The 13,162-nt window shown below is 40.0% G+C and overlaps 1 protein-coding gene across 1 annotated transcript; it reads right to left on the bottom strand.

Annotated features, from left to right (window-relative positions):
- Positions 1-159: 159 nt before the first annotated feature.
- LOC120615730 (adhesion G protein-coupled receptor E2-like) lies at positions 160-13,116 on the bottom strand. Its single transcript, XM_039878912.1, is given in 9 exon segments — positions 160-399; positions 679-829; positions 831-871; positions 4,439-4,441; positions 5,124-5,303; positions 5,483-5,703; positions 6,106-6,213; positions 12,709-12,886; positions 13,042-13,116. Coding segments are annotated over 9 exon segments (1,197 nt in total).
- Between the last annotated feature and the right edge of the window lie 46 nt (positions 13,117-13,162).

Genomic DNA, 13,162 nt, shown 5'->3' with positions numbered 1-13,162 from the left:
AGATCTTAAAACGGTCACTTCAAAAAATATAATCATTAAACCAGGAGGATGCCTTTGGGTGTTCATGTGACTATCATATTCTAGTGAAACTAAAGTGCTAAGGTGATCCTCTGCAGGCCATGGTCATGTGGAAAACATGAAGACAGTGGGAATTTGCACTTACCGGGTGGGTGTGCCATAAAGGTGAGGTCCAGATGCTGCAGAAATGGCCACGATCACAGCTGGGACTCCGTACCCCACAGGGAACATGAACTTCTTCATGAACGTGCTCACGCTGGAGTAGTTGACCACGGTCAGGTTGCGGGCAGTGAGGAAGAGGTTCAGGCCCTCCAGCAGCATCCAGGTGAAGGAGGCCAGGTAGAGGTAGTGTTAGGTCCCGGCGGTAATGGCACACAGCACCTGGGTGAGGAGTAGGAGTCACAGGGGTACAGGTAGTCATGGTAGAGCGTGCCCACTGGACCTCTCCTACACCGTGTCATTGGGAGAACTCTGATTCCTATGAAGGAATTGTTAGCAGAGGGTTGGTCGTAGTTATGTCAGTCAATGTGAAAGTGGCTACTGACCCCTCTAACCTTCCCCGAATTCAAGGCCATTTTATTAAGGTGTCCGATGCAGCATGGCCCCATGAACTCAGCATCCCCTGGGCAGGTTAGGGGTCTTTTGGGACAGTGTCAGCACCTTGATCTCTGTTCTGTCGATGGCCATGAGGAAGAGCAGGTGGGCCAGGAAGAGGCAGAGAGAGAGCTGCAGGTGGAGTGAGGTGCTGGTGTTCTGGATGGCTTTGCACAGTAGGAAGGTGAGGGCCCCCAGGAAGAGGCACAGCAGAGAGGCTCAGCCCCATGTAAGTGAACACAGCCAAAGCGGGATCCTCCTCCAAGGACCCAGCAAAGACAAAATCAGTCTCACTTTTCTGCTCTGGGGTAATGACCCTTCCACCATTTATAGTTTTCTTTTGGAGTATAACAAAATCAGGAATGGAGGAGCCAGGCAAATTTGTCATGGTTTTAAATAATGTTAAAATTTTCTGGGTTCTGAACTCATTAATTCAGACCATGGAAGAAGCGAAGTATAGAAGAGAACTTACTGAAGACCAAGCTCTAAAACTCATATTGTTTATTTTCCTTCAGACATGTAGGCATGAGTAGGCTTATAGCTTACCATGTGATGGTCACAGAGGCACTAAGTTCGAGGTGGAGCACCATCGTCTGTTCCCATTACGTGGTGCTGTGTGACAGAGTCTGTACCTGGAGACTCGATGTCCAGGCGTCATCTCCTCACCCAAGACTCCACTCACCTCATCCTTGCAGGTCACTAATACTTACAGATTTAGAAGTGGATCCTGGGTTAAAGGAGGAAAACTACTATGTTTTTGATGGTAGTAGCTTAAAATTCATATTTCCTGCCTTTTTTTGCAAATCCAACAGAGCATGAAAAAACCTTCGCCAAGTCTATTTCAGTGTAACTAGGACAGAGGGGATCGAGGAGACCGAAGGGAGGAGAAAGATGGAGAAAGAGGAGAGATGGGAATGAGAAGGAAGAGATAGAGGAGAGAAAGAAGTAGAGATGGATAGAGAAAAGTGCTAATGGATAAGATAGCGGAAGTAAAAATGTTCAAAGTCAGTCCATCTGGATAAGAGCAACATTTATTTTACACTATTTTAATTTTTGCAACACGTCTGTCTTTAAGTTTGAAATTGATGAGAGATGTCCCCAAATCTCTCCCCTTAAAATAACAATAAGTTGAGCATCTAAAACTCAACAAAAAAGGCCAACTTGCACACCAGCATGTCTGAGTGTGAGATATGTGCATAAGAGCTACCACAGGCCAGAACTCCACGAGTCAGGTGACAGACTGGGAGAACAAAGAACCTGCCTCTCTTAACCAGAGCTCCCTGCAGGAAGTGGGGGAAAGAAGAAGTTGTGGCGGGTTCCCTGAACAGCCCTGCTCGAGAGAGCTGTGAGCTCCATGCAGCGGCAGTGCCCAGGGATTAGGGCAGAAAGTAGAGAAGTGGTAACAATGGAGAAGTGGGGACGGAAGAGAAAAAATAGTTAATTATTACCAGCCACTGTTGCAAAACACGAGAATGAGCCAAAGCCCCCAGCCCCCAACACAGAGAATCCCTCCCGCCATATCCTCCAAGACTGAACTCCGTGGAGCCCCAGGGCAATCTGAGCACATGCTACCGAAACTGTTGTTAACACTGACAGGGACTAAGGCTGAGGGTAGTGAGCATGATTGAATATTTATAAGAAAAGAAAAGGCATTATTAAGACTTTATATAAAGCAGGGATCTAAGAAGCTTAGATGCCACCTACTGGAAACCAAAAGAAAAATGCCTTCTTTGCAACACACTAAAGAGAGATCTTTATATAATAAATCCTCTCTCTGGGAAAAAAAAGCAAATACACTTCCATTAATGTCCAGGTGGAGAAATAGTCCATTAAACATTATGAACAACCAAGGTGACAAGGCACATCAGAAAGAAAGAGAAAAATCTCCAGAAAATAAGCTTAAACACATAGAAATATGCAACTTAAATGACGAAGAATTTAGGATGGTGTTTCTGAAAAAACTCAATGAGATCTAAAATAATTCTTATCAAATATTCCAGGAATTGAAAAAACAATTAGATCAGCAGAATGAGTTCTTTAGCAAGGGGACTCAAACTCTCAAAAAGATATAAATGGAACTTCTGGAGATGAAGAACACACAGAAAGAGATGGAAAATGAAAGAGTGAGCTTGGAAAATAGAGTCGACCAAATGGAGAAAAGGATCAGTGATGTTGAAGACAGAAATCTAGAAAGAAATCAGAAGGAAGAAGAGACCAAAAAATGAAATATAATGAAAGAGAAATTCAAGAACTAGCTGATACCATGAGGAGAGGAACCAAGAATAATAGGCATTCTCGAAGGGGAGGAAAAAGAGCAGGGAATAGAAAGCATTTTCATACAAATAGTTGATGAGAATTCCCAAATCTAAGGGATGAGCTGGAGCTTGGAATTCAAGAAGTTCACACAACACCCAATTATTTCAACCCAAAGAGGCCTTCTCCAAGACACATTGTATTAAAGTTATCAAAAATCAACGACAAAGAAAGAATTCTCAGGGCTGCCAGGGAGAAGAAGCAGGTAACCTATAAAGGAAAAGCCATTGGTTATCGTCGGACTTCTCAGCATAAACCCTGCAAGCCAGAAAATTTGAAATTGATTTCTAATAAAGTGTTAAAAATAAATAAATAAGAAGCCCTCCAAATGATTTTGATGCATACTAAAATTTTAGTTCCTTTGGTGTAACAAATAAACTAATTTTTGTACTATACAAAAAGCTCACAAATCCATAAGAAATGTATCCAGAAGCCAATAGAAAAATAGACCAAGGATGTGAGCAAATGGTTTTTAGAGTAGGGAATATGAATGTCTTTTAAGTAAATATTTTTTATTCTGCTCATTACAAAAAAAAAACAAAAACAAAACAAAAATTTTCCTAGATGCTGTATTTACCTCCCAGATGAGTAAATATCCAATAATTTGATGATAACCTTTGGTGAGGTGTGAAGTGTCACACACCTTCACATATGTTGGGAGTGTTCACTGGTGTGACTTCTATATGCTGAATTGTAGAAAAATCTATAACATACAATTATGAATTTGACCCAGTATATGTCCCAGCTGCATATTCAAACACAAGAACAATGAAGTGTGTGTAAACAACTATAACATTATTTCTATTTCAAATGGTCAGAATCAAAATGCCCACTATGAGGCACATATAACTTACAGCTCATTCATGCAATGAAATGCAATGTGGCAATAAAAACAAATGAAGTGTCTCTTTGTAGACTGAAATAAAATGATCTCTTAGACTTAATAAATAAACACAAAATGCACAACAGGGAAAAGAAATCTCCCCCATGTCTGGGAAATGAGGAGGACCAAAAAACAAATGCATGCATTACTTTTATATGTATAAAACATCCATAGAAGAGTGTAGGAGAAACTACCAACATTCATTGTTTGAAGAAAGAGGAACTAGGTGTTTAGGGTTAAAGGTGAGGTAGAGAATCTTCAACGTTTCCTCTCTAATTCTGTTTGACTATGAAATGCAAATATTTTAACTTCTGTAAATACAAGACAATATGCAAATAAAAGTATGAATATTGTGTCATCTACCAATGTGGCAGGAGGAACATGGCCTTGAAGTGTTCAAACTTCTGGAGAATTTTATGAAGTCTGACCATTTAACTATAATCCTTTTCATGCTTGTTTTCATGTGGGTGCCACATTTATTTCAATAAAGGCCCCATTAATCTATATCACCTGAGAGAGTTTCTGGTTTTAGTGAACCAGAGAAAGTAACCAGCTCACCTGACCAGGGCTCCAGATGGGCCTGTATGCCCAGGCTCCTCCGGCACCTCTGAACGCTGCCATCACCAAAACTTCCTTTCGACAGCCCCTAAGTACCATGGTCCTAAAGACCCTTATGGCAAACAGAATTCTAATTAAGCATCCATATCCCCAAAAGCTTCTGTGCACATCACTACTTCCATGTTTTCAGTCAAATGCCAGTCTAGGTTCTGCTGTAAAAGCATTTGGCAGGTGGAATTCAAGTCTCATGTCAACTCACTTCAAGAGAGGGAGTTTATCCTGGGTGAGTCAGACTCAATCTGATGAGATCTTAAAGGATCTAGGCTCTTGAGAAGAAGACTCAAAGCGTGAGAGAGTTTTGAAGTGAGGGAGCTCCTGCTGTCCTCCAGATAGGAACATCTCGTAGAGGACCATACGAGAAAGGATGCGGGTAGCCTATAGGAACTGAGCATGATCCCCTGCTGCCAGCTAGCAAGAAAGCTGGAAATCAGTCCTACAACCACAAGGAACTGAATTCTGCCAGCAACCAGGGAGCTTACAGTAGGACACAAAGCCTCAGGTGAGATTGCAGCCCTGGTTGATACAGTCTTTTCAGCCTTGTCAGACCCTGAGCGGACAATTCCGCTACACCATGCCAGATTGCTGACCCGAAGAAAATGTGAGACAACAAATTAGTGTTTATTTTTTAAGGTGTCACACCTGTGAGAATTTGTTACACAGCAATGGACACTGAATGCAGCCCTCTCAGGGCTCTCACCTGCACATCGTAGTGGGCCATGAGGACGGCAAAACTGCTGAGGTGGGTGCATTGGCAGGTGGTGCTGGTGTCTCCGGTGCCCACCACCTAGCAGCCTTTGGTAGACCAGTAACCACTTCTATTCTGGCCGTGCTCCCAGAAGACACAGAACACCTTCTGCCTTGGCTCAGGGGTCACTGACTGTAGGAACAGACATGTGAACTGGTGGTTCTGGGTACTCAGAAATGCTGTCCCAAATCTAGCTTGTGAAAGCTTTCTTGGAGAGCTAATGCTCCCCTGGGGGAATCCCCTGACCCCTTAGGCTATGCCCGGGACTCAGTCTTTTTTTATACCCACAGCCTCATCCCACTAGGACTTACATGCTGGAAGATGAAGGTGACTGAGGAGCTGAGGTTCTGAGGGTCATTATTGCTCACAACGACAGAGACAACATCAGAGAGGAGGATGGGGGAGACTTCATGCAGCAAGCCCTTGTGTGTCTCATGCAGCACTGCTTGTTCCTCAGTGTCCAGGACCAGGGGGGCCTCAGCCATCAACTTGCCAATCCCTGGAGTGGAGACAAGGCTCACCACAGAAGGGCCTGTAGGACAAGACCAAGATTGACATCTTGGAGGACTGAACTGGACTCCTTCTTCGTTAGGTAGACTATTTTCTTATGGCCTCACCATAGGGCACACTTCTCTTTAAACTTTAATTCTCTCTTTCAGGGGTCCCTAGCCCCTAGGTACCAGTCTGTGTCCTGTTAGGAACTGGGCTGCACAGAAAAAGGTGAACAGTGAGCAAGCAATCTGCATTCGCCTCTGCTGCCTAGCGTTAGCATCACCGCCTCAGCTCCATCTCACATCGTCAGGCATTAGATTCTCATAGGAGCTCTGGTCCCTGTTGCCAAAAAGTATGGGGACAGCTGCTCTATTTGTCACATTGTTGGTTATCTGGTTTCACTGTGAAGCCTCTGTGACTTTATTTTCATCTTAGCCATTACCTGAGTCACCAGATTCCTGCACCGCATCCAAGTTGAGCAGCATCTTTGCCTGATTAACACTCAAGGTGATGTTCCTTTGTCCTTGCTCCATCACCTTCACGGAAAGTTCTGAGTTGTGGGAGTTACATAAGGGAGTTAGATTAGTAATTGTGCCTACCGTGGTTGCTATAACACCTTACTATATATTTTTAATGTATTATATAAATGTATTATATACTCTCCTTATAATATATAAATATATAATATATAAATATTATGCCTAATAATATATAAATACTATGCCTATTAATATTTATATTTTAATTATATATTATGTTATTTATAAATATCAGTGTTATTTGGTACATATAATAATAGGATTACACAGAATATTTGCTGTATGTAATAATGGTATATATCTTATGTGAACTTTCAGAAGCTTGTAAGAGAATATCATATGAAATTATTCAACAACAAATTAGATAACAGATGAATTGGAGAACTTCCTAGAGATGCACAAACTACCAAAACTAAATTAGGAAGAAATCGAAAATTGGAACGGACCTATAATAGGTTGATCCAGCAATCAAAAACTTCCTCAAATAAAAAGTCCAGAGCAGAGAGCTTCATTTTGAATTCTACTAGCCATTTATGAAAGAATTAATACTGTTCCTTTACAAACCCCTCCTTAAAGTAGAAGAGGAAGGAACACTACCTAAATAAGTCTATGAGGCCACCATTACCCTGAAAACGAAGTCAGATAAAGACATACAAGAAAACAAAACTGTAGACCACTATCTCTTATGAACAGAGATGTAAAACAACTCAACAAAATATTAGGAATAATTTTATCTAAAGAAGCTCAAGACTTGTACATAGAAAACTACAAAAATTATTGACAGAAAGTAAAAACTCTGAGCATATCCAAAGACATCCTGTATTCAGGGGAGTGCTTCAAAATGACGCAGATGATAGAGGCTCTGTTCATCCCTCTAATGACCAAATCAAGGTTGTGACAAACAAGGAGCAACAGCAAAGAAATATTGCCTGGGATCTAAATAAAGAAGCCATACAACTCGGTAGAAGTCCAAGAAAGCACTCTGCAACGGCAGAAGGTAGGATGGAGTGAGGACTTGGGGCACCGCGGTCCCAAGCGGCTGAGTGAGATAGAGGCTGAGGCTGCGGCAGCGGCAGCGGCAGTGGCAGAGGCAGTGGCAGAGGTAGATGTCTCTTAAAGGGGCCGCGTCTGTGAGCAAATTTTTGCAGCAATGGACCTGCCTACTCTGAGCACTAGCACTGGGCTGGCTTTCCCGGAGGGACCAGGGACTTATGGGGGTACGCTGAGTAGTTGGAGTGAGGGTCAAATGCAAGGCTAACTGATATAGAAGTGCCAAAAGTATCCATTGTTCCCTGTTGAGCCCTCCCCACTCCCAGTGCACGGACACAGCACCACCATAGCCATGATGTCATCAACTGGATAACAGAAGTCATTCTGCCCAGAGGATTCCTTGAAACCCCACCTCCCCCAACCTGGGCTCCACCCAAGCAACATCCAGGTGTATCCTCAGTGAGTCAGATGTGCCTTGCTGAGCAGTGCCTAGACTCACACTGGAGGCAGTTGGCCTTGGTTTCTGGTGTGGCCTTTTGAGGCAACTATAAGCTCAGCATCCGGGGATTGCTTGCTGAATCTTGACAAGTGGCCCTGGCAGGGAGAGGCTTGGGCTATTTTGGCCTGCAGATGAACCTCTCTCAGGACTGTGGCACTGGACACCTATGTCACAAATCTGCACAAATAAGACTAGGAGACTTAGAAGCTTTGCTTAGTGCATAGAAACAGACACAGAAAGGCAGCCAAAATGGGAAGACAAAGAAACCATATGATAGAACAGAACAGAGATCCAGATATAATGGAGTCAAGTGATTTAACAGCATCAGAGTTCAAAACATTGGTTATAAAGATGCTCAATGAACTTTTGGGAAAGGTAGAGAACTCCAAAAAAGAGATAAAAATGGAGATGGAGATTATAAGAGGGAATCAGTCTGAAATGGAAAACACATTATCTGAGAGGAGAAGTATATTAAACAGAGTAAACAAAGGAATAAACAAAGTGAATAAAGAAGAAGATCACATGCCCTAGCTAGAGGACAGGAAAGCCAATCAGGACACTCAAACAGAATGGCAAGGAAAAAGAGGCCAATGACTATAAAGATGATTTAAGGAGGATATAGGACACCAGTAAGGCTCTAAATACTTGTCTGATTGGTGTATGTGAAGAAAATCAAGATGTTGAACAGCTGTTTGAAGAAATAATGATGGAATACTTCCCTAACCTGGTGAAGGAAATGGACATAAAACCCCAGGAAGCTCAGAGGATTCCAGAAATCAGGGATCCAAAGAGGCCCACACCAAGACACATCATAATTAAAATGCCAAAGGTTAAATACAAAGAAAAAAGTTTAAAAGCAGCAAGAGAAAAGCAAATAATTATATATAAAGGAACACCCATATGACTGGCAGTTGATTTCTCAAGAGAGACTATGCAGGACAGAAGGGCTGGGCAAAAAATTTTCGAAAGGATGAAGACCCAGGATATACAACCAAGAATAATTTATTCAGCAAAGCTATCATTTAGAGCTGAAGGTCAGATAAAGAGCTTCCCGGACAAAAATAAACTAAAGGATATTATCACTACCAAGCCAGAATTATAGGAAATGTGGGAGGAATTTCTTTAAGAAGAAAAAATATGTATCAAAAACAGGAATGAAAACTGGTAATAACTACATTCCTATCAATAAGTACCTTAAAAGGAAAAGAATTAAATGCTCCAGCCAAGGGATGGAGTGGCTAAAAGGATAAGAAAACAAAATACCTACATATGAAAAAGAAGGGAATGGAAAAAGATATTGCTGTGATGAACCTAGAAGATATTTAAGTCAGACAGGGAAAGATAAACACTTATGGTTTCACTTATATGTGGAATGAAAGGAATAAAAAGAACAAACTAATCAAAAACAGAGTCACAAATATGGTGGACAATTTGGTGATGGACAGAGGGGAGGGAGGTTTGGGCAGCTGGGAGAATGGGGTGAAGGGTTAAAGAAGTAAGCTATAGCAGCTGGCGATGGTTGTGGGGATGGGAAGCATGGCATAAGGAATACAATTAGCACTAATACATTGGCTAGGTCATGGGAAGGTGAAGGGAGGGAGGCAGCAAATGAGTGGGATCATTTTACTAACTATATAGATGTCTAACAAATGTACTGTATACTTGAAACTAATAAAAATTAAACAACAAAATAAAAGACATGCTGTGTTCACGATTCGGAAAACTTAGTATTGTTAAGATGGCAATAGTCCCCAAAGTGGTCTACAGATTCAATGTAATTCATATCAATGTTATAATATCATTTTATTTATTTGTTTTTTAAATATAATTTATTGGGGTTGATTTTGGTTAATAAAATTATGTAGATTTCAAGTGTACAATTCAATAATATGTAATATGTATATTGCATTGTGTGTTCACCACCCAAAGTTAAATTTCCTTCTATCACCATATATTGGACACCATTTACCCTTATCTACCCGTGTTTACCCCCTTTCCCTCTGATAACCACTAAACTATTGTCTGTGTCCATGAGTCTTTCTTTCTTCTTCTTTCTTTCTCACTTTCTTTCTTTCTTTCTTTCTTTATTTATTTTTGCAGAGATGGAAAAGCTTATCCTAAAATTCATATGGTATCTCAAGGGGCCCAAATACTCCAAATAATCTTGAAAATGAAAACATAGAGGAAAAATACTTCCTGATTTCAAAACTTACTACCAACCTACAAATCAAAACAGTATGGTACTGGCATAACGATACACATATAAACCAACAAAACAGAATGGAGTCTAGAAATAGATCCATTTGTCTATATTGAATTGATTTTCAGCAAGGGGCGCCAAAATCCTTCAATGAAGAAAGAATACTCTCTTCTACGAGTGGTGCTGGGATGTTTGGCTATCCACACACAAAAGAAGGAATTTGGTACCCTATCTCATATAATAAACAAAAATTAATTCAAAATGAGTCAAAGATCTATGTTTAAGAGCTAAACCAAGAACAATTAGGAGAAAACATAGCCGCAGATCTTTATGGTGTTGGATTTGGAAATGGATCCTTAGATATGGCAACGCATACACAAGCAACAAAAGAAAAATAGAGATAAACTGAACTTCATCATAACTGACGCATCTATTCATTAAGGTGAATGAAAAGGGTTTCCTTTGATAGATGATTGGCTAAAGAAGGCGTGGTACATATATACAATGGAATATTAGTCATAAGAAAAGATGAAATACTACCATTTGTGACAACATGAATGAATCTTAATATAATCGTGCTAAGCGAAATAAGTCAGACAGAAAAGTTGAGAACCATATTATTTCACTCATACGTGGAATATAAAACTGAAAGCAACAAACAAACAAGACAAACAAATAAAACCCATAGACACAGACAACAGTTTAGTGGTTATCAGAGAGGAAGGTGGGAGAGGGGAGGTAGATAAGTACAAAGGGGTCAATATATGGTGACGGAAGGAATTTTAACTTTGGATGATGAACACGCAATGCAATATACATATGCCATATTATTGAATCGTACACTTGAAACCTACAAGATTTTATTATTTAATGTCACCTCCCTAAATTTAATTTAAAAAAAGGAAAAAAAGATTGAAGAAAGTAAAAAGACAATCTATGGAACAGGACAATATATTTGCATGTCACATATCTTATAGGAGATACTATTAGAATATATCAAGAACTCTTACACCTCAACAACCAAAAGCCTACCAACCCAATTAAAAAATAGGCAAGGGACTTGAATAGACATTTTTCCAAAAAAGATTTAAAAATGTTCCACAGTGACAAGCAAAAATTTTAAACATCATTACTCATTAGGTATATGGAAAGAAAAATCATAGTGAGATGTCACCTCACATGCACTAACAGGCTATGATAACACCAAAAGCAATGGAAAGTAACAAGCGTTGCTAAAGATGTGGAGCTTTGAACCCTTGTACTTTGCTAGTAGCATTGTAAACAAAAAAGTAGCCACTTTGGAAAATAGTTTTGTGATTCCTCAAAAAGTTGAACATAGAATTACTAGGTCACTCAGAGATTTCACTCTTAAGTTATGTACCCCAAAGAGCTGAAACAATTATTCCGACAAAACTTGTACACCAGTATTCATAGTAGCAGTTTAATGGGAAGGGAGAGAGGGGGTCAAATAGATGGTAACAGAAAAAAAATTTAACTTTGGGTTAAATTTTTGTATTTTGCAATTTACATATGACATATTATTAAATTGTACACTTGAAACCTACGTAATTTTGTTAACCAATGTCACCCTCATAAATTTAATAAAAATATTCATACCAGCATTATTCACAATAGTCAAAAGAAGACAACAGCCCACATGCCCATCAATGCGTGAATGGACAAACAAAAGGTGGTATATCTATACACAATGGAATATTATTCAGCCATTAAAAGGAATGAAATAGTGATATATGCTACCACAAAAACCACAAAAACACGCTTGGTGAAAGAACCTAGGCTATAAGGTCACATATTGTGGGATTCTACTTATATGAATTGTCTGGAACAGGCAAATCCACAGAGACAGAAAACAGGTTTGTGGTTGCCAGGGACTGGGAGAGAGAGGAACGAGAAGCAACTGCTTAGTGGGTATACTGTTTACTTTTGGGGTGATGAAATGTGTTAGAAATAGATGTGATGATTGTACAGTCTGTGAATGTACTAAATGCCACCGTATTGTACACTTTGGTTAAAATGGTAAATTTTCTGTTACATGAATTTTACCTCAATGAAACAAATCATACTTATGTATCAAATAATATTAAATTTATATGCTTCCAAATTTAATTGTTTCCTTTGAAGCCATTTGTATGTATTTTAAATTCTTCATTATAATTATTTCATCTGCACAATTTATTTTATAATGAATATATATTATTTACAGGTTTGCTCGTTATTTTAATTGAGGTATAATTGATATATAACATTATATTAGTTTCAGGTGTACAACATAATGTTTCAATATTTGTTTATCTTGCAAAAGGATCGCCACAATAAGCCTAGTTAACATTTGTCATCATACATAGTTATCAAATTTTTAAAGTTTGTGATAAGAACTTTTAATATTTATTCCCATAGATACTTTAAAATATGCAACACAATATATTAACTATAGTTGCCATGCTGTACATTATATCTCTATGACCTATTTACGTTATGACTGGAAGTTTGTACCTTTTGACTCCCTTCATCCATTTTATCTACTCCCCGACCTGCCTCTGGCAACCACCAATCTGCTCTTTCTATCTATGAGTCTGTTTTTTAAATTCCACATATAAGTGATATCATACAGTATTTGTTTCTCTGGCTGACTTATTTCACTTAGCATAATGCATTCATTTTTTTCAAGCTTTTATTTTAATTTATTTATGAGAGTACCATTGAGATACAAGAATAGTAACTGGTCCAGGAGGAATCGGGGTGGAATGGGATGGGGAAAGGCCAGAGCGGAGCCTAGGTACAGATGGGGGTACTTACCTGTGCCTCCAGCTGTAGTAAAGGTCAATGACTCATTGGACAGGGCAGTGCTCAGCTTTCTCAGGACAGGCTCCACGATAAGGAGCAGGTTACTGGCCACACAGTTCTGCTCTGAGCTGGGCTGGGTCTCCAGGCCCTCAGAGTTCTCCAGCAGATCATCAACCACCTGTATGATGCCCTGGGGAGATGGGGACTCAGCCAGTGGGCATGTGCCAGAGAGGCTACATGAAGGCTCTGTCCACTCAGCCACAGAGAATAGAACCTAGAGACTGTCTATTTGGGGATAAAGTCAGTACCAGATGGTCCCTGGAATCCAGCTACTCAGAGGTCAGCCTTGTGCATGAATGCCAAGAATGATGCAAACCCAATGGGCAGGAACATCAAGAGGAACAGTGTTCGAAGGTACATGTGGGTCTCACAGTGAGTACAAATACCTGTGTGTCCACTCTTCCCA

The sequence above is a fragment of the Pteropus medius genome, unplaced genomic scaffold (assembly GCF_902729225.1).
Source record: "Pteropus medius unplaced genomic scaffold, Ma_sr-lr_union100, whole genome shotgun sequence".
Classification (NCBI taxonomy): Eukaryota; Metazoa; Chordata; class Mammalia; order Chiroptera; family Pteropodidae; genus Pteropus; species Pteropus medius.
This window is presented reverse-complemented; position numbering and strand designations above follow the sequence as displayed.